The 24,826-nt window shown below is 36.8% G+C and overlaps 1 protein-coding gene across 1 annotated transcript in view; it reads right to left on the bottom strand.

The window, feature by feature from the left end:
- Window positions 1-250: 250 nt before the first annotated feature.
- NAALADL2 (N-acetylated alpha-linked acidic dipeptidase like 2) overlaps window positions 251-24,826 on the bottom strand; it is a 950,604-nt gene continuing 926,028 nt past the window's right edge. The window contains 1 exon segment of the mRNA XM_060149018.1: window positions 251-449. Coding sequence (XP_060005001.1) covers window positions 251-449 — 199 coding nt within the window.

Here is a 24,826-nt window from a genome sequence, read left to right as displayed (position 1 = left end):
TCTTTTTAATAGATAAATCTTAATTATTCTTTCAATAACTTGCTTTTACATAATCAGAAATCTAGATATAAGAAAAAATATTAAATGTGCAAAATGCTCTTTTTACACATACATTAAAAAATACAAAGGATAGCTTTATACTTATATCAAAAGCCATTGGAGGGAAAAAGTCTTCAATGTCAGAAAATCTAGTCAGATTAGAGCTTTCACTTGAATTGTAAACAAACGTTTTCAAATGCTGAGAGTTTTCTCAGTTCTTTCCAACTAAAACACTCTCAAACACATCAAGTCCTGCTTTGAAGTAAACCTGAGCTGCATTAATGCTGTTCAATACTTCTGACAGGGCTTCTTGAAGGGTCTCATTTGATGCAAGTGACTTGCAGTGTTCCCAAGCCTCCAGGAGTATTGAAAACTGGCTTGTCTTCCCATCAAGGTGGTACAGGATATTTCTGAAAAGAAATACAGAATGAGTAAATGTTTTATGCACCATGCTATTTTCATATCAAACATTGTAAAAAATATTTCCAAGAAACTTATGTTTTTAAGAAATTAAGAAATTATAAGAATACAATATTATCATTTTGGGACCTCTGTTGAATTAATGGATCTAGACATTGATCATCAAAAGTTCCCTCTAGTGATGAGAGAGGATCAGACAGTATGTACCTCCTGATGGAAGTACACAGTACTACCTATGAAATCAATTATTTTTGCTAAAAAATTGATCTAAATCTGATGAAGCTTCTAAATCTAACTGCTAATAAATACAAGGGACAGAAAAATATAAAAATGATACCACAGTCTGTCATCAGCAAAATACTGTGAAAATTCTGTAGGACAAATGACCCAGTTTATTCAATGAATAAATTGTAATAAATAGGTGAAGGAGGAACCACTCGACCAGGGCTTTTCAACCTTGTGTTGTTGACATTTGTGGGGTGGTGGGGTGGATAATTCTTTATTGTGGCAGCTTTCCTGTGCATTGTGGGATGTTTAGCAGTATCCCTGACCTCCACCCACTAGGTACTAGCAGCACCCCTCCTTTAGTTGTCTCAGTTAGTTTGGGCTGCTATAACAGAATTCCGGAGACTGGGCAGCTTAAACAATAATCCAATGGTTGGATTGTTGATGAGAGGCCTTTTCCTAGTTATATTCTCACATGGCCTTGTGCATGAGCACAGAGAGATCCCGTGTCTTCTTTTAATAAGGACATTAGTCCCATCATGAGGGCCCCACCTGTATATGACCTAATCTAACCTGGATTACTTCCCAAAGGCCCATCTTCGAATACCATCACATTGAGGGTAGGATTTTAACACACATATTTTGGGAGAACCCAAACATTCAGTCCACGGCTGTTGTAAAAACTAAAACTGTCTCCAGACTGCCAAAACTGTCTCTTATAGGGCAAAATTGCCCCCAGTTAAGAACTGCTGCTTTAGACTAAAAGAAATGTCAACCCATCCAGTATAGACTTTACTAGGTCTTTATTCAAACAAACAATTTTTAAAAATGAGTAGTACAAAATTGAATACTAATTAAGGATGTGTTAATATTAAGAAATTGTTAATATTTTAGGTGTGATAATGGTATCATCAGTATGTTTTCAAAGTGTCCTTATCTTCTAGAAATATACAGTAATATTTACAAATGAAAAGTTATTACGTCTGGGATTTGCTTCAAAATATTTGGAAGGAAAAAGGAGAGTGGAGCTATGGACATCACAGGTAGAACAAGACTGACCATTAGTTAATAATTGTTGAAATGGGGTAATGGATTCATTATACTATTCTCTCTCCCTTTGTATATGTTTGACATTTAGAATTCTTCTCAAGTAGAGTGTGTGTAATAAGACGGTGACTTGAAATTTATCCAAATATCTGAGAAAGAGGAATTTGGCCGTGGGCAAGTCTAAGAGCTTCTTTTTATTCACTGATAGATAGAAAGAATACATTTTGGTAGAAAGCTATGGATTATTGCATCATTTGACTTATTTCCAACCCAAACCACCTGAAATAGCTGAAATTTCATGGTCTAATAAGAGAGGCAGATATATAAATGATTAAAATAATTGTCTAATTGTCATATTAGAAATGTAAGGTCCAGTGATAACGGAAGAAGGATTGCTGCTGGGAACATTTATCATGGAGAATATTACAATTTCATCTTGAAGGATGATGGGAATTACCAGTTACAAGGGTATAAGAAAGGAAACAAGCTAGAAAGTGGAGACAGCACCCTATGCAGGAGGAATAGCATATGCAAAGGTATGGATTTATAAAACAGCTTGCTCTTCTTAGTGGATCAATGCCAGTGTTTCTGTATGGCCAGAGTGCAAGGCCACAGTGGGCAGCTGTAGGAGAAGAGCTGGCAGAGCAAGCCATGGCCACGTCCTACCGGGCCTTCTGTACCAAGCTAAGGAAGTTACACTTTTTCTTATGGGCGGTAGGAAACCAATGAAAGTTTTTAAGCAAGAAAGAAAGATTATTAGATTTTATTTTGGAATAGTTACTTTGGTTGTAATATAAAGCCTAGAGAAGGACTTAGTCCAGATGAAAATTGACAAAGATGTCAATTACACAATGATAGTTGTTTGAAAGGGCCACAGTGCAAGGTTTAGTTAATTTACACTTACCCTAGCACTGACCTCAGTTTTATATAGAGTTCTGGATCATTGTTTCCTAGCTCATCCAGGCTTCACTACTTCAGCCTCTCCTGAACTTCCCACTCTGTACTCTGATGGTGGTGAATGGACACTGAAATTTACCTAATCACCCATGGCAGAACTCTGCAAGTCATTTCTTTCCCTTATATATCCAACTGGTTTCTGAAGATACTCACTTGTCCATCTTTTCAGCATCTTTTCTCCTCTGTTGTGGGACCCTGATCCCTATATTTTCAAGGATATATTATAATATCATTGCTTTACATATCAGCGTTGAGAAATATGTTCCTTCTTTATCAGGTCTAATTCAGTGTTGTGAATATAGGAGGTCTTCAATCATGGTGATTTGACTGACTTACATTTTTATCAGGCTTTGTTCATTGATGGAAATTTCGTAGACCCTCTAATGTCAGTGTAAACTACATCAATTCAGGTTATTTTGCCTTTTAAGCATTAACTCACTTCAAAACAATAGATTTTGTGTCTTTGGAGAAAAATTTCAGTTGATAATAGTACATGGTGGGTGGCAGTGGAGCAGAAGGTGCTTGAACTCAGAGGTTATTTCAGTAATTTTTTTTTCAAAACCTATTATTTGAAATGGGAACTATCCCTAATAATCCAATATCCTTAATCTTTGTACTTATGAATACACTTGGCATTTTATGAATTAGAGCAGTGCAAGAAGGATATTCTTTATATTCCAAATATCCTTGAATTCAGGTATAAACTTTGTATTAAGAAACATATCCCCTGGATATAGGAGGGAGAAAAACATCTTCCAAATGAAGAGGCAAGTGGGTCATGAGCAATGATCTGGCTATGAGCTGTACTCTGAGAAAAATGTGGCTCTACTTTTACAAGGAGAATACTCCTTGAAATAGAGATTTCCCTTTTGATATTTCCACAGCCTTCATAAAATTAAAGAACTTTTCAGAAGTAGCCACTGTGCCATGTTAAAATAAGCAATTATATATGTATATACATAGACATATGTACATGTGTTTTATGTGTAAAAATTGTTATTATATCAAAATGACAAACAAAATAGAATTAGCAAAACACCTAATGAAAGTTTCCCTAAATATAAGTTTTATTAGTTTTATATTTATTATTAAATCGGGGAGGGGGTGGTGAAAGAAACCAACCAATAGAGAGGAAGCTTGACATAGCCATGGAATTTTCCCAGATGAAGATGAAACTGCCTCAGATGGTCACATGTATTCTCCTTCATGACAGAGCTGTGCAAAAGTTACTTTTTCCTGTTAACCTAATCCTTAATTGCCATAAAAAAAGGAGTGGGTTTTTACTGTCAGGATACCTATCAAACATATTTAAATTCCTGGTAAACGATTTAAATAGGTAGGTAGATAGATAGATAAAAACTGGTTTAGTATTTTGAGGATAAAAGTAGTTTAAAGTATATTTTAATTACTTAATCATTTAAAATAGTATTCCTTTGTAGGCAAGTTATACTGCTTTACCATTAAGAATAACCAAATTAGTATAATAAAAATATTTAATCATCTCTCATAATATTCATAGTTTTGAATTCTCTTCCTCTAATTCTCAGTTTCATTATAAATCATTTAATGGCAAATATATTTCCAGAATTTAAGAGTGCAAAAATATTTTCAAAAGCTGTATGAAACCCTTCTGTTTCTTGAGGGCATACTGCTCAGCATGCTGGCAAACAAAGATATTACAATCATTTTTATCCAGAACTGCCCCTTCAATGTGTTGTACCAGTGCAATTAATACATTATGAGAAGTAAGTTTAATGATGTGGGGGGCTGGCATAGTGACCTTTTGACATATTCAAAACCCACTGGCATGAAATACATTCCTATATACACATTCTATGTTTATTAAATGTTAAATGTTATTAATATTCAATTTAATGATAAGATATTAATAAAACATGCTCATAAAGGTTACAGTATTAATCCCTCAATGACAGTTCATTTAAGCATGAGCACAATCTCTAATATATTTACATAAAACTTCAGCCATAACTAGTATAAAATATCTAGAAGAGAGATCATGTGGAAGCATAAAAATACATGCTAAAAATAATGTTTGGGTCTAAAGCACAAGACATGCAATTACTGTGTTTTTTTTTTTTTTTTAACTCGAAAGCAATACATATATTTCTTAAAGACCAGTGCAATGGAGTCTGCAATGTGCCAACATTTGCTTTTTCTAACTAGTAAGCAACACAGTAATACTTTTATAATGACTGTAAACAAGCCATGTGCATAGAAATAGATTCTGTTTTGGTTTGTGAAATTCTACAAGAAGCTAAACACATTTTCCATATGCTACATGATTCAAGTAGTAGGCTGCGGCAAGCTATTATGTAAGACAAACACTCAGATCCATTTCTACCCAAATTGGATACAAATCAGCTTAAAATTACAGATACTTAGATTCTGGCTGAAGATCAGTGACTAGGATTCTTTCATCACAGTTTAAGAGAGAACCTTAATTTGGGGTAGTTGCTGATACAACTTAAGTCAGTTGATCTTTATTATGGTAGAATTTTTTCACCTTGATAAATTGCTTTACCTTAAAAACAAATTGAAGATAACAAAAATATCTTCTTTAAATTTTCATGAGAAGGATAATTTCTCCTGCCCATTTTCAGAAGTAGCTCATCTTTTACTATTTCTCCTTTGTGTACTAAAAACCATTTAGCTTGCTGCATACAAAAAATAAATTGCTGTATTTGGAGACCTTTCCCAAAAGAGTATTACCATATTATTTTATATTTGCTATTTCAATGGAAGACAAAACCCATAAAACTCAGCCATGTTGTTACATTTTGTCACATATGTTTCCATATACTTCTTAGTTTTGAAAACTTTCTTATGCATTCAGTCATTAACCCTAAAGTACCCCAGGATCATCCCTGGGGAGCAAAACTACTGTAAATAGTAGAAACATCAGCTCTTTGCTTTGGGAACTCTAAAAGAAGATGCATTCGCCCATGGCTCTCAGCCATGGGTATCAGAGGGTCAAAAGGGTTCCCCAGGTACCTGACTCAAAGAAGGTGTACATTTGGTTGTACCAGTCAAACACTAATTTTATCTAATTTAAGAAAAAGCATTCATTTATTGAAAGTGTGTATATATGTAAATATATGACTACGTGTACATGTAATAGTTTACAGAAGTGATGAAAAACATTGAGAAGAAGGCAGTAACCAAGGGAAGCTGAGTATCATAGAGTACTGCCAAGATTCTGCTTAGCAACATGTTTAGGACATTGATGTTTCAGACACTCCCACTGCCACCACTTCATTGAGAATACTTCTCCACCACGGCAGCATTGCTGTCTCTTAACACTTGCTCTGTCATTGCCAGAATGTTAATCTACAACTAGCATGAATAATCTTGAACTGCCCCTACATCTTTGCCTCACTTCTCTCAGATATAAAGTCCTAGGAGAGCTCATCCAATTGACTGAACTTAGGTCATGTGCCTGTACCCCAGGAACAAAATACCTAGATCCATTCGCCTTCTGTGGGGGAGATAAGCCCTGCTTTCCACCAAGCTCACAGGGAATTACCCTCACATAGGAAAGAAATTTTGATACCAGGAAGATTTTTTTTTTAATTAAAAAAAAATTAAAACTGCAACTCAATAAATATCTACTACACTAGTGACAGGAAGGAAGAGTGTATTTTAACAGGGTTCTCTTGGAATTACCCTGGAAATTGCTGTTCTACTGTATGGCAGTTTTTCCCCTTATGTTAAATGTTAGCAACTACTCTATAATATGGCAGCAGTGTTTATCAAATTGAATGTGTATAAGAATAAGCTGAGACATTTAAAAAAATTCTCAAGGGATTCAGATGCAACAGGTCTGGGATACCTTATAGGAGTGTATGTTTTTTTCCCTGCTGCATTACTTAAACCTACTGGGTGACACCCATGCCTACTCAGCAGTTCCCTCTGGTGAGTTTTACATTTACCAAGAGGTCTTGGTTTGGTCCCAAATTAGCTTCTTCCAGCCACATGTTATTATATACAAACTTACATGATTTAAATGACATATTAAGTGTGAAAGAAAGTTACTCCTGTGAAAACGAACCTGAACGCTTTGGAAAGACTCACAGAGATGAATTGTCAAAGTGAGAGTGTTGTTGAATTATATGTGGAGAGATAACTGAAAAGATTATTAGCAAGGGGAGGGGAGGACTACAGTGACAATGGAGAAGGAATCTGCATTCAGATTGTTTTGCAAATACCTATTTATTGCTCCAAAATAAGGAAACTGAAATTGGAAATCTCAGATGATGCAGCATTAGTGTGGCTTAAATAGGAAAGTAAATCCGGAATTCCAATTCCCAGAACAGAACTCAAAGAAAAGTCCTTGGTCCTATCTCAAAAGATTGGTGATGAATGTTTCGGTTAAAAATAGACCGCTTTTTCTATCATTTGACCATTTACTGGTTCTGATTGTGTCAGATTAAGGGATGTTTACACTTTGGGCATTAGTCAAACCTTTACTCTTAAGAACTAGAAGGGCAAATAGGTATCATCTTGAGTCCCACCTCTCATGGACTGCTTACTGTGGCTTGAAGTACTAGGTTGACAATGGATTGGGCTGTTTCAGAGCCCAGAATAAAAGAGGTCTGTCATGACTTAGATTCCTACTTGTAGACCCTGCTTTACGTAAGATTATTTAGCCCATTCACTTGATAATAATGTATAGGTTTCTTGAATTAATCAATGGAAGTATAAACCAAGTTATCAAAACAAAGAGAGAAAGTCATAATTATTTAGTTTTGCTAATTAGAGTATAGTCAACCCCAGTAATCCCTTCTAAATTGTATATTATAAATTCTCTAGTTTTCCTGTTTATGGATCTGAATTAACAGAATAGCTACTAAGTTTTCTCTTCACTTGATGCTCTAGACCGTGTCGTCTCTGTTTGTTTAAGCAATGGCCCAATCTGTTATTAATCAATTAAATTACACTAAAAAAATTAGAATTTATGGGCATTTTTCACAAATAACTCTGTTTCTGGATATTTAATTAGTTCTTTTGCAAGATATAAGTTCACTATCTGAAATACAAACTAGTTTTTAAAGTACTTTATTCAGTGAGTAGAGTTATATTAATCTATAGCCACCTTTCTTGAAGCCTAATATTTAATATATGCAAAAAATAATACATGCAGTTCTTAACTGAACCCTTAGGGAAGCTATGGCCTTATTATTGCCAAGAATATATCAACTCCTGCAAGAATCTGTGCCAATAAAACTATCTGCCTTTTAATTATAAAAAATGCCACCCCTTCACTTTGCTGTATACATATAACATATATGTATATGAATGACTATTTTAAAAGGTGTACGCAGGTCAGAATAATTAGACGGCTGATAGGGATAATATAATACATGGACACACACATATGTGAAGATGTTTTAGTAAACTTTATTTTAGGCTATTAGAAAAAATGTAACTTGGTCCATTGGTAGACAAAAAAAGCAGATTCTTTTTACTTGTAATGTTTAAAGGATCATGGTAAATTAATGAATAAAAGTTCTATATTTTCTGACTTGGTATATGGGAGGAAATCCAGCTACTGACTCTGGGAGTTACTAATGAGAGCACAGGTTTCTTATGGTCTAGAGAAACAAGAACGCACATTTGATGAATTTCAGAAAGAAGCCCACTCCTCATGTTTTGTCAGCAACCCAAAGCAAACTTTGTTGCTTAAGCTCAGTGCAACCATAGCATGGTTTCATCGTGGCACTGATCACACACCATTGCTACTCTTAGATGGACACTTGTCTCTCAGGCAGAACTCCTCAAGAACAGAGAGTTTCCTGTTCACTGTGGATTTCACCAGGTTTCTAACAAGTTGATATGGAATAAATTTGATGGCATAAATTAATAATGGTGAAAATAATTGTTAATATTTGTAGCGAAGTTAATGTTGTACGAAATATGCCACCCAAACACGCCACTTTAGCATAAGAAGTATTTTGATCTGAAGACAATTGAGAAAGTGTAGACAGAAGAGCTCTCTATCCTCCCCTAACTCTTAATCACTGGAAATGCATCTACACTCTCATCAGACCAGAGATACAACCAAGAGGAATCTATATAACAAATCTTACTAAAACAACCCTCAACATCTTTTAGTTTCCACCACATATTTCCCTTCCCACAGTTTGCTGCCCTTGAAAGCCTAAAACAATTTTGGGGAGGCTTGTCACTTCTCTATTAATCCATTGCTCTTTTTTAAAAAAAATTTTCCAATTAATTGAGGTATAGTTGATTTACAATGTTGTGTTTATTTTTTCTGTACAGCAAAGTGACTCAGTTTTACATGTGTGTGAGTGTGTGTGTATATATATATATATATATACACACACACACATACGTACAAATAAATATATATACATGTATATATATACACACACACATTATTTTTTCATATCCTTTGCCATTATGGTTTATCACAGGGTATTGAATATAGTTCCCCGTGCTATATAGTAGGACCTTGTTGTTTAGCAATCCTATTTATAATAGTTTGCCTCTGCTAATCACAGTCCTCCCTGCCCCAGCACCCCACCACCATAAGTCTGTTCTCTGTGAGTCTGTTCCTGTTTTGTAGATAGGTTCGTTTGTGCCATATTTCAGATTTCACAAAAAGTGGTATCATATGATATTTGTCTTTCTCTTTCTGACTTACTTCACTTAGTATGATAATCTCTAGTTGCATCCATGTTGTTGCAAATAGCATTATTTCATTCTTTTTTGTGGCTGAGAAGTATTCTCTTGTATATATGTACCACACCTGCTTTACCTATTTATCTGTCAATGTATATTTAGGTTGTTTCTGTGTCTTGACTATTGTGAATAGTGCTGATATGAACATAGGGGTGCAAGTATCTTTTCAAATTATAGGTTTGTCTGGGAATATGCCTATATGAGTGATTTCTGGATCATATGGCAACTCTATTTTTTAGTTTTTTGAGGAACCTCCATACTGGCTGTACCAGTTTACATTCCCAACAACTGCATAAGAGGATTCCCTTTTCTCCACACCCTCTCCAGCATCTGTTATTTGTAGAATTTTTAATAATGGCCTTTCTGACCAGTGTGAGGTGGTACCTCATTGTAGTTTTGATTTTCATTTCTCTAGTAATTAGAGATGTTGAGCATCTTTTCATGTGCCTATTGGACATATGTATATCTTCTTGGGAGAAATGTCTATTTAGGCCTTCTGATCACTTTTTGATTGGGTTTGTTTTTTGTTGCTGAACTGCATGAGCTGCTTTTGTATTTTGGAAATTAAACCCTTGTTGGTCGCATCATTTGCAAAGATTTTCTCCCAGTCTGTAGATTTTCTTTTCATTTTGTTTATGGTTTCTTTTGCTGTGCAAAAGCCTGTAAGTTTGATTATGTCCCATTTGTTTATTTCTGTTTTTATTTCTATTGCCTTGGGAGACTGACCTAAGAAAACAGTGGTATGTCAGAGAATGTTTTGCCTATGTTCTCTTCTAGGAGTTTTTTGCTGTCTTGTCTTATATTTTAGTATTTAAGTTATTTTCAGTTTATTTTTGTGAATGGTGTGAGGGTGTGTTCTAACTTCATTTGATTTATATACGGCTGTCCAACTTCCCAAACACTTGCTGAGGAGACTATCTTTTCCCCATTGTATATTCTTGCCTCCTTTGTTGAAGATTAATTGTCCATAGGTGTGTGAGTTTATTTCTGGACTCTCTATTCTGTTCCATTGATCTGTATGTCTGTTTTTGTGCCAGTACTATGCTGTTTTGATTACTGTACCCTTGTAGTATTGTCTGAAGTCTGGGAGGGTTATGCCTCCTGCTTTTTTCTTTTTCCTCAGGATTGCTTTGGCAATTCTGGCTCTTTTATGGTTCCATATGATTTTTAGTATAATTTATTTCTGTGAAAAATGCCTTGGGTAATTTAATAGGGATTGCATTCAATCTGTTGATTGCTTTGCATAGTATGGTCATTTTAAAAATATTAATTCTTCCAGTACAACAGCATGGGATATACTTCCATTTCTTTGAATCATCTTTAATTTCCTTTACTAATGTTTTGTAGTTCTCAGCATATAAGTCTTTCACCTCCTTGGTAAGGTTTTTTCCTAAGTATTTTATTTTGGGGGTTGCTATTTTAAAAGGGATTGTGTGTTTACATTCCCTTTCTGATATTTCATTGTTAGTGTAAAGAAATGCAACTGATTTCTGTATGTTAATCTTACATCCTGCTACCTTGCTGAATTCGTTGATCAGTTCTAGTTGTTTTTGTTTGGAGTCTTTAGGGTTTTCTATATGTATTATCATGTCATCTGTGGACAATGACAATTTTACCTCTTCCCTACCAATTTGAATAACTTTTATTTCTTTTTCTTGTTTGATTGCTGTGGCTAGGACTTCCTTCCAATACTATGTTGAAGAGAAGGGGTGAGAGTGTGCATCCTTGTCTTGTTCTAGATTTTAGCAGGAAGGCTTTCAGGTTTTCACCATTGAGCATTATACTGGATGTGGATTTGTCATAAATAGCTTTTATGTTGAGATATGTTCCCTCTATACACACTTTCTTAAGGGTTTTTATAATGAATGGATGTTGAATTTTATCAAATGATTTTTCTGCATGTATTGAGATGAACATATGGTTTTTGTCTTTTCTTATGTTGATGTGGTGTATCACATTGATTGATTTGCATATATTGAACCATCCTTGTGACCATGGGATGAATCCCACTTGGTCATGGTGTATGACCTTTTTTATGTGTTGTTTGATTTGATTTGCTAATATTTTGTTGAGTATTTTTACATCTATATTCATCAAAGATATTGAACTATAATTTTCTTTTTTGGTAGTGTCTTTGTCTGGTTTTAATATCAGGATGATGGTGTCTTTGTAGAATGTCTTTGGGAGTGTTCCTTCATCTTCAGTCTTTTGGAAGAGTTTGACAAAGATCAATATAAGTTCTTCTTTGTTTGTTCGGTAGAATTCCCCATGAAGCCATCTGGTCCTGGACTTTGGTTTGTAGGAATTTATTTTTATTACAGATTCTATTTCATTTCTGGGGATTGGTCTGTTCAAGTTATCTCTTTCTTCTTAATTCAGTTTTGGTGAGCTGTATGTTTCTAGAAAGTTGTCCATTTCTTTCAGATTGTCAAATTTGTTGGCATATACTTTTTCATAGTATTTTTTTTTTCAGCAGTATCTGTTGTGATTTTTCCTCTTTCACTTCTTATTTTGTTCTTTTAGGTCCTCTCTCTTTTCTTCTTGGTGAGCCTGGACAGAGATTTGTCAATTTTGTTTACCCTTTCAAAGAACCAGGTCTTGTTTTTATTGATTTTTTTCTATTTTTTAAACTCTATTTTATTTTTTTCCTCTTTGATCTATATTATCTCCTTCCTTCTGCTATTTTATTCTTTTTCTAATTTTGTTTGTTCTTGGTTTTCTATTTTTTTTTTAATTTATTTATTTGGTTGTACCAGGTCTTAGTTGCGGCAGACAGGCTCCTTAGTTGCGGTTCCCTGGCTCCTTAGTTGAGGCACTTGGGCTTCTTAGTTGTGGCATATGAACTCTTACTTGCAGCATGCATGTGGGATCCAATTCCCTGAGCAGGGATCGAACCCTGGCCCCTTGCATTGGGATTGCAGAGTCTTATCCACTGTGCCTGGTGTTCTAATTCTTTCAGGTGGTGGGTTAGGTTGTTTATTTGAGATTTTTTCTTGTTTCTTAAAGAAGGCCTGTATCACTATGAACTTCCCTCTAAGGACTGCTTTTGCTGAATCCCATAGATTTCATATGGTTGTGTTTTCATTGTCATTTGCCTCAAGGTATTTTTTAATTTCTTCTTTGATTTCATTCTTGACCAACCAGTTGGTTTTTTACTAGCATGTTGTTAAGTCTCCATGTAATTGTTTCTTTCTCATTTCTTTTTCTGTGGTTGATTTCTAATTTCATGTCATTGTGGTCAGAAAAGATGCTTGAAATAATTTCTATACTTTTAAATTTGTTGAGGCTTATTTTGTGCCCTAGTATGTGGCCAATCCTAGACAGTGTTCCATATGCACTTGGAAAGAATGTGTATTCTGCTTTTTTTGGATGTAATGTCCTGAAGATATCAATTAAATGTAGCTGTTCTATTGTATCATTTAGGGTCTCTGTTGCCTTATTGGTTTTCTGCTTTGAAGATCTGTCCATTGATATGAGTGGAGTGTTAAAGTCTCCTACTATTATTGTATACCTGTCAGTTTCTCCCTTTATGGCTGTTACTATTTGTTTTGTGTATTTGGGTGCTCTTATGTTGGGTGCATATACATTGATGGGTGTAATATCCTCTCCTTGTATTGATCCTTTTATCATTATATAATGTCCTTTTTTTTTTTTTTCTTTTTTGTGTTACGTGGGCCTCCCACTGTTGTGGCCTCTCCCGTTGCGGAGCACAGGCTCTGGACGTGCAGGCTCAGCGGCCATGGCTCACGGGCCCAGCCGCTCTGCGGCATGTGGGATCCTCCTGGAACGGGGCACGAACCGGTGTCCCCTGCATCGGCAGGCAGACTCTCAACCACTGCGCCACCAGGGGAGCCCTATATATAGTGTCCTTTTTATCTTTCTTTGTAGATTTTGTTTTAAAATCTGTTTTGTCTGATATGAGTATTGTGACTCCCACTTTCTTGTCATTTCTGTTTGCATGAAATATCTTTTTCCATCCCCTCACTTTTAATCTATGTGTGTTCTTTGCCCTAAAGTGGGTCTCTTGTAGGCAGCATACTGTAGGCTCTTATATTTTAATCCAGTCTGCCACTCTGTGTCTTTTGACTGGAACATTTAGTTCATTGACATTTAAGGTAATTATTGGTAGTTAGTATTTATTACCATTTTAAATCTTGTTTTCCCATTGATTTTATATTTCTTCTTTGTCCCCCTTTTCTTTTCCACATCTTTATTGGCGTATAAATGCTTTACAATGTTGTGTTAGTTTCTGCTGTACAACAAAGTGAATCAGCTATATGTATACATATATCCCCATAGCCCCTCCTCCCTCTTAAGCCTCCCTCCCACTTTCCCTATCCTATCCCTCTAGGTCGTCGCAAAGCACCGAGCTGATCTCCCTGTGCTATGCAGCAGCTTCCCACTAACCATCCATTTTACATTTGGTAGTATATATATGTCAATGCTACTCTCTCACTTCATCCCAGCTTCCCCTTACCCAACTGTGCCCTTTCTTTTTGTTTTTCCTTTTGTGGTTTGATGATTTTGTTTTCATAGTATACTATGTTCTCTTCTTTTTGGTTTTTGTGAATCTATTGTATGTTTTTGATTTGTGGTTGCCCTGTTTTTCAAATATGTTAACCCCTTCCTATATTTACTTGCCTTAGAATGGTAGTCATATAGACTCAAACACATTCTAGGAAAAAAAAATCTACATTTTCTTACTCTCCTCGCCCACACTTTATGATTTTGATGTCCTCTTTTGCATCTTCATGTTCATCCTTTTGCTGTTCACTTTCACAGAATTTTTTTTTTTAGCCTGTGTACTGGCTTATTTAAAGTGATTTTCCAATATTAATTTTCTCTTCCTATGGATTCTTACTTCTTTTCTATTTAGAGAAGAACTTTCAATATTTCCTTTAGGATAGGTTTAGTATTGCTGTATTCTTTTAATTTTTGTTTGTCTGAGAAATTCTTTCTCTCTCCCTCTATTCTAAATGATAATCTTGCTGGGTAGAGAATCCTAGCTTGCAGATTTTTCCATTTCAGGACTTTGAATATACCTTACCACTTCCTTCTGGCCTGCAACATTTCTGTAGAAAAATCAGTTGACAGCCTTATGGGGGTTCCCTTGTAGTTAATTCTTTGTTATTCTCGTGATGCCTTTAGAATCCTCTCTTTAACTTTTGTTATTTTTATTATGTCTTGGTGTAGGTCTGTTTGGGTTTATCTTGTTTGGGACTCTCTGTGCTTCCTGTATCTGGATGTCTGTTTCCTTCTTTAGGTTTGGGAAGTTTTCAGCCATAATTTCTTCAAATACATTTTCCCCTTTTCTCTTTCTTTTCCTTCTGGGATCCCTATTATGTGTAGATTGGCATACTTGATATTATCCTATAGGTGTCTTATATTGCTTTTAATTTATTTTTTTTCCTTTGGGTTTCTGTCTGCTATTCTAAATGGGTGATTTCCATTATTCTGTTTTCTAGATCACTTATTCATTCTTCTGTATTATTCATTCTGCTATTCATAGCCTTTGGTTAGCTTTTGTCTCTTCAAATGAATTTTCTAGTTTTTCTTGGCTCCTCCTTGTAGTTTCTAGTTCCTTTTTACAGTAATCTGTATTTCTGTTGAGAGCCTTTCTTAATTCCTTCAGTATTTTCATTATCTCCATTTTGAACTCAGTGTCTATTAGATTGAAGAGTTCCGTTTCATTTATTTGTTCTTTCAGGGGAATTCTCTCAATCTTTTTTTTTTTTTTCCTCCACATACTTTTTCTTAAATGCTTTAATTTTATTTGAGTATAGTTGATTTACAATGTTGTATTAGTTTCAGGTGTAGAGCAAAGTGATTCAGTTATACATATATATATATTTACTATTTTTTAGATTCTTTTCTCATAATTGGGAGTGGTTCCTGTGCTTCTTCATTTTACTTATATTTCTCTTGCTCTATGAGTTTAGGAGAAACGGTTATCTAGTGTGATCTTGGAGGGCTATTTTTATGTGGGAATGTCCCTGTGTAACCAGTGTGGGTTTAATATTTTTTGGTGTGAGCATTGTTTTGAGTATGGATGTTTTCTACCTCTTTCCTCAGTGTATGCTGGCTGTTATACCCTTGATAGGAGGTGTGACTGATGTTGCGGTGACCAGGGCATGCACTGGATATTGAGTGTGGCCTCCTCTTTGCTCTGTGGTTGTCACTGTACTTTCAGGGGTAGGGTCATCTCCCTATTTGGAGTAGAAGCCCCCAGATCCATTTGTGAGCTGTGTTTCTGATCTGTGGTGTGAGGTACGCAGGATTGGAGCACTCCCACTGGGAGAGAAGCCCCTGAGTGTTCCTCTGCTGGCTATGGTCAGCTGTGAGTGTGCTCTGTTGTGTCACCATTCACCCATTGTGCAGGCTCACAGAGTACACTGTTGTTGTCACTGCTCTCAGACCACCTCAGCCGAGAATGTGCTGGCAATATGCTGGATAGGCTGGTAATCGGCCCTGGTGCCTCTTAGGCTTTGTTTTCACAAGGCCACCAGTGCAGGTGCACTGAAGTCAGGTCCCAGGACTGCAGTAGTTGCACACCTAGACCCACTGTGAGAGATATGGAGGCAGCTCAGACCCTAGCTCAGCCCAGCCTTTGTGTGTACATGCCCACAAAGCCCATAGCTTCTAAGGCCAGACCTATCCCAGCCATGGGAGCATCTGTTGTCCATTTGGACGTTCTGCAGGTGCTGAATTTACAAAGCTGGAAGAGGAGGTGTAAATCTGTGGCTCACGCAGCTGCAGGGAGAGATTTCAGCCCTGCTTCCTAAGTTACATGGCCCCTGGGGCTCAGCTGTGATTTCAGCCCCACCACTGCATGGAGGCAAGCCACTGGCTTGTATTCCTGGGGCCACTGAGGCCATGGCCAGGGAGTGTGAGCCTGCCCAGATGGGAGCCTCCCCTGGAGCCCATGGAGGCAGGGTTCAGCAAGTGGGGAAAGAGGCTTCAGTGGCAGCCCTACCCCTCCCTTTGCACACCACTTAACAATGGTACTTCTGTGGCAGCTCAGGCTTCTTCCATGTACACACCCTAGAGCAGTGCCCCACACTCCAGCCCCTCCCGGCTGTCTCTGCACAAGCAACACAAGTTCTCTCCCTGGGTCTTCCTCTAAACCCTGTGTTTCAGCACCCAGACCCTGCCCATACAACTAGACACGCATCACAGGCTGGGACACACAGGGCGGTGACATGGACCGCCTCTGTCCTGACTGCCACAAACCAGTTGTACTCTCCTCTGAGCCTGTGAAGCTTCTTTTCTGTCCTGGTTGATTTCCCCCGTGAGGGTACTTCCCTAGGTACAGGAGCCTCTCCTCTCCTTCAGCCCCCTCCCAGGGGCACAGAACCTGTCCTGCTTCCTCTTTGTTTTTATTTTTTTCCTTTTGTCCTACCCAATTACGTGGAGACCTTTCTTGTCCTTTCAGGTTTCTGAGATCTTCTGGTAATGTTCAGTAGCTGTCTGTGAGAATTGTTCCATTTGTAGGTGTATTCTTGATGTATTTGTGGTAAGAAGTGAGTTCTATATTCTACTACTCTGTCATCTTGATTCCAGTCCACCCATTGCTCTTTTTTAAGATGCTATAAAACCACCACTTTGAGTTACTCATCACTGAGTTTCTCTTCTGTGGATGTGTGCTTCATGCGTTAACCTGCCTTTGTCAGTCTAATTTGCAGGGCCTCAGTTAGTGAACCTAGGGAGGTAGAGGAGAAAGTTGTTTTTTCCTCCCCCACAGTATGCTTAGCAATATTCTAAGCAGTTTTTTATATTCTAGCTCAGTCTTTAAAACAGCTTAGTGCAATATATACCATTAGAATACCCATTTTATAGAGAAAGAAAAGGGCACAGAGAGATTAGCTTGTCCAACATAACATAGCCCTTAAGTAGTAGAGGCAAGATTTAGAAAAGCACATGTTGAAAGGGATTTAATTTGAATATCTGCCTCTGTTTTGGGACTTATATTAAAACCATATTTCAACAAGTACTAAACTTGAAACTCATGGCTGACAGAGAAAAAAGTTCCAAAGAAATAACAAAATGGACTCTTTCCAAACTGCCAGAGTATAGCAAACCTCAGACTTCACAGCATCATCAATAGGAAAACAGTAAATAAATTTTTCTCCCTACTTCATGATAATGATTTCCTTTCAAAATCAAGTGAGATGGTAAGAAATACTTGACTGAGGAAGTTTTCTAACAAAAGAGGGAGATGATCACAGATACTAAGTACTTTTCTACCCACCCTGAGCATTTGAAAACTGTATCTCTTTCTTTTCTTATCAAATTTTACCTAGACAATATTATAACATTTAAGTAAATACTATATCTAAATAGACTCCAAATATGAGGCCTGTACTCATTTTGTGTGTGTGTGTTAGTGTGTTTTCTTTTTTTATAGAAGTATAGTTGATTTACAGTACTGTGTTAATTTCAGGTGTATGGTGTAATTATTCAGTTATATTTTTTTCTTATTCCATTATAGGTTATTACAAGATATTGAATATAATTCCCTGTGCTATACAGTAAATCCTCATTACTTACCTATTTATGTATAATAGTTTGTATCTATTAATCCCATACTCCTAATTGGTCCCTCCCCCATCTCTCCCCTTTGGTAAGCATGTTTGTTTTCTGTGTCTGTCTCTGTTTTGTGTACAGTTTTATTTGTAATTTTATTTTTAGATTCCACATATAAGTAAAGTCATATATTTGTCTTTGACATATTTTACTTAGTATAATAATCTCTAGGTCCATCCATGTTGCTGCAAATGGCAATATTCTTTTTTATGGCTGAGTAATATTCCATTGTATACATATATCACATCTTAAGCCAATCATCTGCTGATGAGCACATGGGTTTTTACATGTCTTGGCTATTGTAAATAGTGCTGCCATGAACGTTGGAGTGCATGTATCTTTTTGAGTTAGTGTTTCTGGTTTTTTCCAGATATATACCCATGTGTGGGATTGCTGGATCATATGGTAGCTGTATTTTTAGCTTTTTAAGGAACCTCCATATTGTTTTCCATAGTGACTGTACCAATTTACATTCCCACCAACAGTGTGCGAGGATTCCCTTTTCTACACATCCTATCCAGCATTTATTATTTGTAGACATTTTCACGATAGCTATTCTGACCAATAAGAGGTGATACCTCATTGTGGCTTTGATTTGCATTTATCTAATAATAAGCAATGTTGAGCATCATTTCGTGTGCCTGTTGGCCATCTGTATATCTGTTTTGGAAAAATGCCTATTTAGGTCTCCTGCCCATGTTTGGATTGGGTTTTTTGTTTTTTTCAATATTGAGTTGTATGAGCTGTTTGTATATTTTGGATATTAACCCCTGTTGTTCACATCATCTGCAAATATTTTCTCCCATTCTGTAGGTTGTATTTTCATTTTGTTGATGGTTTCCTTTGCTGAGCAAAGCTTTTACATTCGATTAGGTCCCATTAGTTTATTTTTGCTTTTATTCCCTTGCCTTTGAAGACTCATCTAAGAAAATATTTGTATGATTTATGTCTGAGAATGTTTTGTCTATGTTCTCTTCTAGGAATTATGGTGTCTTATATTTAGGTCTTTAAACCATTCTGAGTTTATTTTTGTATGCGGTATGGGGAAGCATTTTAATATAGCTGTCCAGCTTTCCCAGCATCACTTGTTGAAGAGACTGTGATTTCTGCATTGTATACTTTTGCCTCCTTTGCTGTAGATTAACTGACTGCAAGTGCATGAGTTTATTTCTGAGCTCTCTATTCTGTTCCATTGATCTATGTCTGTTTTTGTGCCAATACCATGCTGTTTTGATTACTCTAGCTTTGTAGTATAGTCTTAAGCCTGGAAGGTTATACCTCCAGCTTTATTCTATTTCCTCAGGAATGCTTTGACAATTCTGGGTCTTTTGTGGTTCCATATAAATTTTAGGATTATTTGTCCTAGTTCTGTGAAAAATGTCATGGGTATTTTTTAATAGGAATTGCATTAAATCTGTAGGTTACTTTGGATAGTATGGTCATTTTAATAATATTAATTTTTCCAATCCAAGAGCATGGGATATCTCCCCATTTCTTTAAATCATCTTCAGTTTCCTTTGTCAATATTTCACAGTTTTCAGTGTATAGGTCTTTCATCTCCTTAAGTTTGTTCCTAGGTATTTTTTTTTGATGCAACTTTAAATGAAATATTTTTTAACTTTCTGATATTTCATTATTAGTGTAAAGAAATGCAACACATTTCTGTATATTAATCTTGTATCTTGCTACCTTAGTGAATTCATCTATTAGTTCTAATAGTTTTGCTTGGTTTTTTTTTTAGCCACTATTATTCTTTTTTAATTGAGATATAACTGATGTATAATATTATATAAATTATAGGTGTACAACATAGTGATTCACAACTTTTAAAGGTTATATTCCATTTATAGTTTTATAAAATATTGGCTATTTTTGCTGTGTTGTACAATATATCCTTGTACCTTATTTATTTTATTAATAATAGTTTATACCTCTTAATCCCTTATCCTATTGTACCCCCTGCACTGGTAACCACTAATATGTTCTCATTATCTGTGAGTCTGTTTCCTTTTTTGTTATATTCACTAGTTTGTTTTAATTTTTAGATTTCACATATAAGTGATATCATACAGTGTTTGTCTTTCTCTGTCTGAATTATTTCACTTAGCATAATATTTTCCAAGTCCATCCATGTGGTTGCAAATGGAAAAATTTCATTCTTTTTCATGGCTAAGTAGTATTCCATTGTGTGTGTGTGTGTGTGTGTGTGTGTGTGTGTGTGTGTTTGTGTGTGTGTACATCTCAGATCTTTTTTATCTATATCTTGGCAGTTGTAAATAATGCTGCTATGAACATTGGGGTGCATGTGTCGTTTCAAATTAGTGTTTTCAATCTTTTTATATATATATACTCATGAGTGGAATTGCTGGGTCATATGGTAGTTCTATTTTTAGTTTTTTGAGAAACCTCCATACTGTTTTCCATAGTGGCTGCACTAATTTACATTCCCACCAACAGTGTATGAGTATTTCCTTTTCTCCATATCCTCATCAACTTTTGTTATTTGTGTTCTTTTTGATGATAGCCATTCTGCCAGGTTTAAGGTGATATATCATTGTGTGTTGAAATATCTTTTCATGTGCCTGTTGGCCATCTTAATGTCTTTGGGAAAATGTCTATTCAGGTCTTCTGCACATTTTTAAATTGGGTTGTTTGTTTTTTTTGATAGGTCTTATTTTTGTATCCATTCAGCCACTCTGTGTTCAGTTACATGAGCTGTTTATATATTTCATATATTAACCCCTTATTGATCATATTTATTAGCATAGATTTTGGATTGTTATATTTTTATTTTCATTTGGCTCCAGGTATTTTTTTTTATTTCCTCTTTGACTTCTTCAGTGATCCATTGATTGTTTAGTAGCATACTGTTTAGCCTCCACATGTTTTTGTTTTTTGCAGATTTTTTCTTGTAGTTGATTTCTAGTCTCATAGTGTTGTGGTCAGAAAAGATGCTTCATATGACTTAAGAAAATATAAATTTACCAAGGATTTTTTTATGGCCCAACATGTGATCTATCCTGGAGAATATTCCATGTGCACTTGAAAAGAATGTGTATTCTGTTGATTTCAGATGGAATGTTCTATATATATATATATATATATATATATATATATATATATATATAAAGCCACCTGATGTAACTGTAAGGCCAGTGTTTCCTTATTGACTTTCTGTCGGAATAATATGCCCATTGATGTAAGTGGAGTGTTAAAGTCCTCTATTATTAGTGTGTTGCTGTCAATTTCTCCCTTCATGTCTGTTATTATTTGCTTTATTTATTTAGGTGCTCCTGTGTTGGGTGCAAATATATTTACAATTGTTATGTATTCTTGTTGGATTGATTCCTCAATCATTATATAATGTCCTCCTTTGTCTCTTGTAAGTCTTTACAAGTCTATTTTGTCTGATATAAGTATTGCTACCATGGTTTTCTTTTGCTTTCCATTTGCATGGAATGCCTTTTTCCATCCCCTCACTTTCATTCTGTGTGTGCCTTTGGATCTGAAGTGAGTCTTGTAGGCTCACTTGACCCCAGTCGTGAATCCATATGTGTGGGTCTTATTTTTGTATCCATTCAGCCACTCTGTGTCTTTTGATTGGAGCATTTGTCCATTCATTTATGGCAATTATTGATATGTATGTTCTTATTGCCATTTTCTTAATTGCTTTGAGGTTATTTTCTCAGGTACTTTTTGTAATATATATATGATTGTTTTAAGCTGCTGATCTCTTACTTTCAAATGTGTTTTAACAAGCCTGCATTTGTACTCTCCTCCCCTCATGATTTTGTGTATCCCTTAACTGCTTACTGTGGATATAGATGATTTTACTATTTTGTCTTTTAGCTTTCCTACTAGCTTTGCGTATGGATGATTTCCTACCTTTACTGTATGTTTGCCTTTACTGATTAGCTTTTCCATTTTGTAATTTTTATGTTTCTAGTTGTGGCCTCTTCTTTTTTGCCTAAAGGAGTTCCTTTAATAGTTGTTGTAAAGTTGGCTTGGTGGTGCTGAACTATTTTAGCTTTTGCTTGTCTAAAGCTTTTGATCTTTCCATCAAATCTGAAGGAGAGCCTTGCTTGGTAGACTATTTTTGTTTGTAGGCTTTTCCCTTTCATAACTTTAAATATATTGTGCCATTCCCTTCTGACCTGCAGAGTTTCCACTGAAAAATCAGCTGATAGCCTTATGGAAGTTCCCTTCTATGTTATTTGTTGCTTTTACCTTGCTGCTTTTAATATTTTCTCTTTATCTTTAATTTTTGTGATTTTAATTACAGTGTGTCTTGTGTGTTCCTCTTTGGATTAATCCTGTAGAGGACTCTCTGCATCTCCTGAACTTGGATGTCTTTTTCCTTTCCCAGGTTAGAGGAGTTTTCCTACATTATGTCTTCAAATATATTCTCAGGCCCTTTCTCTCTCTTTTCTCCTTCTCAGGCCCCTATAATATGAATGTTAGTGTGCTTGATATTGTCCCAGATGTCTCTTAAACTGTCCTTATTTCTTTTTCTTTTTCTTTTTCTTTTTTTTCTGTTCAGAGCAGTGATTTCCACTACTCTGTCTTCCAGCTCACTGATCCATTCCTCTGTATCATTTAATCTACTGTTAGTTCCTTCTAGTGTATTTTTTATTTCAGTTATTGTATTCTTCATCTCTGTTTGGTTGTCTTTATATTTTATAACTCTTTTTTAAAAACTTCTAGCTCTGTGCATCCATTCTCCTCCTGTGTGCTTTGATCATTTTTATGATCATTACTCTGAATTTTTTCTTAGGTAGATTGCCTATCTCCACTTCACTTAGTTCTTTTCAGGTTTTATTTTGTTCCTTCACCTGGAACATGTTCCTCTGTTGCCTCATGTTGCCTAATTTGCTTTTATTATTATTATGTTTCTGGTAGGTTGGTTACATTTCCCAGTCTTGGAGAAATGGCCTTTTTTAGGAGACATCCTGTGCATCCCAGCAGCACACTCCCCTCTCACCACCTGAGTAATATGCTCTAGGGTTTCCTCCATGAGTGCTGTGTAGGTTCTTCTGTTGTGATGGGCTAACTGTGGGCTGTATGGTGGGCTTGGTTGGCCCCCAGTCCAGTTGGTTGCCAGGCCTTACCTTGTGTGGATGCTGCTGGCCACTAGTTGGTGGGACCAGGTTACAAAGTGGCTGACTGTGGAACCCCAGGGTGTCCTGGGACTTATGCTGGCTCACTGGTGGGCAGAGTCAGGATCCAGAAGACTCTGAGACTGCTGTCTGCACTCTGGTGGGTAAAGCCAGGTCCTGGGGTTAGTGTTGGCCTACTGGTGGGCAGAGCTGGGTCATACAGTCTTGTTGTAGGACCAAGGGTCCCAGATCTGATGTCAGATTGCTGGAGGGGGTTTCTAGTTCCTGACAGTTGGCATGGGGTCCAGGGTGTCCTGAAGCATGTGTTGGCATGCTAGTGGTCATGGCTGGGGTCCAACTGATCCCATGGCAGGGTCTGGGCTGCTGATTGTCAGGCTGGGTCTGCAGGTCACGGGATTGTGGTTTTCTTGAGTCTGATGTCTTCCCACTGGTGGGTGAAGCTGGTCCAGAGGTTAGAGAAGCCTCCCTGGAGGGCAGGGCTAGGGCCAGGGGGATTCTGGGACTATTGTCTTCCCACTGGTGGGTGGAGCTGGGTGTTGGGCCCTGTGGTGCTTAGGGCCATATCCAAAGGCAGCTGTGAGCTCAGAGGGTCTTAAGCCAGCCTGTCTGTTGATGGCTGGGGCTGTGTCCTCACCCAGTTAGCTCTTTGGCCTGAGGCATCCCAGCGCTGGTGCATACAGGCTGTTGTGTGGCGCCAGGTCTTGTGCTAATAAGCTGGATGGAGGATTCCACAATGGTGCTCGCCAGCACCAGTGTCCACGTGGTAGAAGGAGCTTCCGAAAATGGCTGCTTCCAGTGTCTATATTCCCAGGGTGAGTTACACTTGCCTCCTGCCTCTCTGGGAGACTCTGATCCAGGGTCCTCTCAAATTACTTCTTCTGCCCTGGGCCCCTGATCATGTGACATTTTGTGTGTGTACTTCAAAAGTGAAGTGTCTATTTCCCCCAGCCGTCTGGGACTCCTAAAATTATTCCCCACTGGCCTTCACAGCCAAATGCTTTGGGGACTCTTGTTCCCAGTGCAGGACACCCAGGCTGGGGAGCCCAGACCTCTCACTCCTTTGGAAGAACCTCTGCAATATGATTATTCTCCAGTTTGTGGGTCTCCTACCCAGGAGTATGGGACTTGACTATATTGCAAGTCTGCCCCGCCTACCCATCATGTTATGGTTCCTTCTTTGTAGAACATCTTTTTTGGTAGGTTCAGGTCTTTTTCATCAGTGGTTGTTCTGCAGATATTTGTGATTTTGGTGTACTTGTGAGAGGAGGTAAACTATGGTCTTTCTACTCTGCCATTTTGGCCCATCTCTATTAGTTCTAATAGTTTTTGTGTAGAAACTTTAGTGTTCTCTATATAGAGTATCATGTCATCGCAAATAGTGACAGTTTTACCTTTTCCCTTCCAGTTTGGATATCTTTTATTTCTTTTGCCTGTATGATTGCTGTGGCTAGGACTTCCAATACCATGTTGAGAAGTGGTGAGAGTGCACATCTCTGTCTTGTTCTTGAATTCAGCAGAAGGATTTCAGCTTTTCACCAATGAGTATTATGTTGACTGTGGGATTATTGTAAATGGCTTTTATTATGTAATGATATGTTCCCTCTATACCCACTTTGATGAGAATTTTTTTCATGAATGGATGTTGAATTTTGTCAAATGATTTTTCTGCATCTAATGAGATGATCATGGTTTCTGGTTAAGTTAATGTGGTATAT

This window comes from Lagenorhynchus albirostris, chromosome 5 (genome assembly GCF_949774975.1).
Source record: "Lagenorhynchus albirostris chromosome 5, mLagAlb1.1, whole genome shotgun sequence".
NCBI classification, from domain to species: domain Eukaryota; kingdom Metazoa; phylum Chordata; class Mammalia; order Artiodactyla; family Delphinidae; genus Lagenorhynchus; species Lagenorhynchus albirostris.
This window is presented reverse-complemented; position numbering and strand designations above follow the sequence as displayed.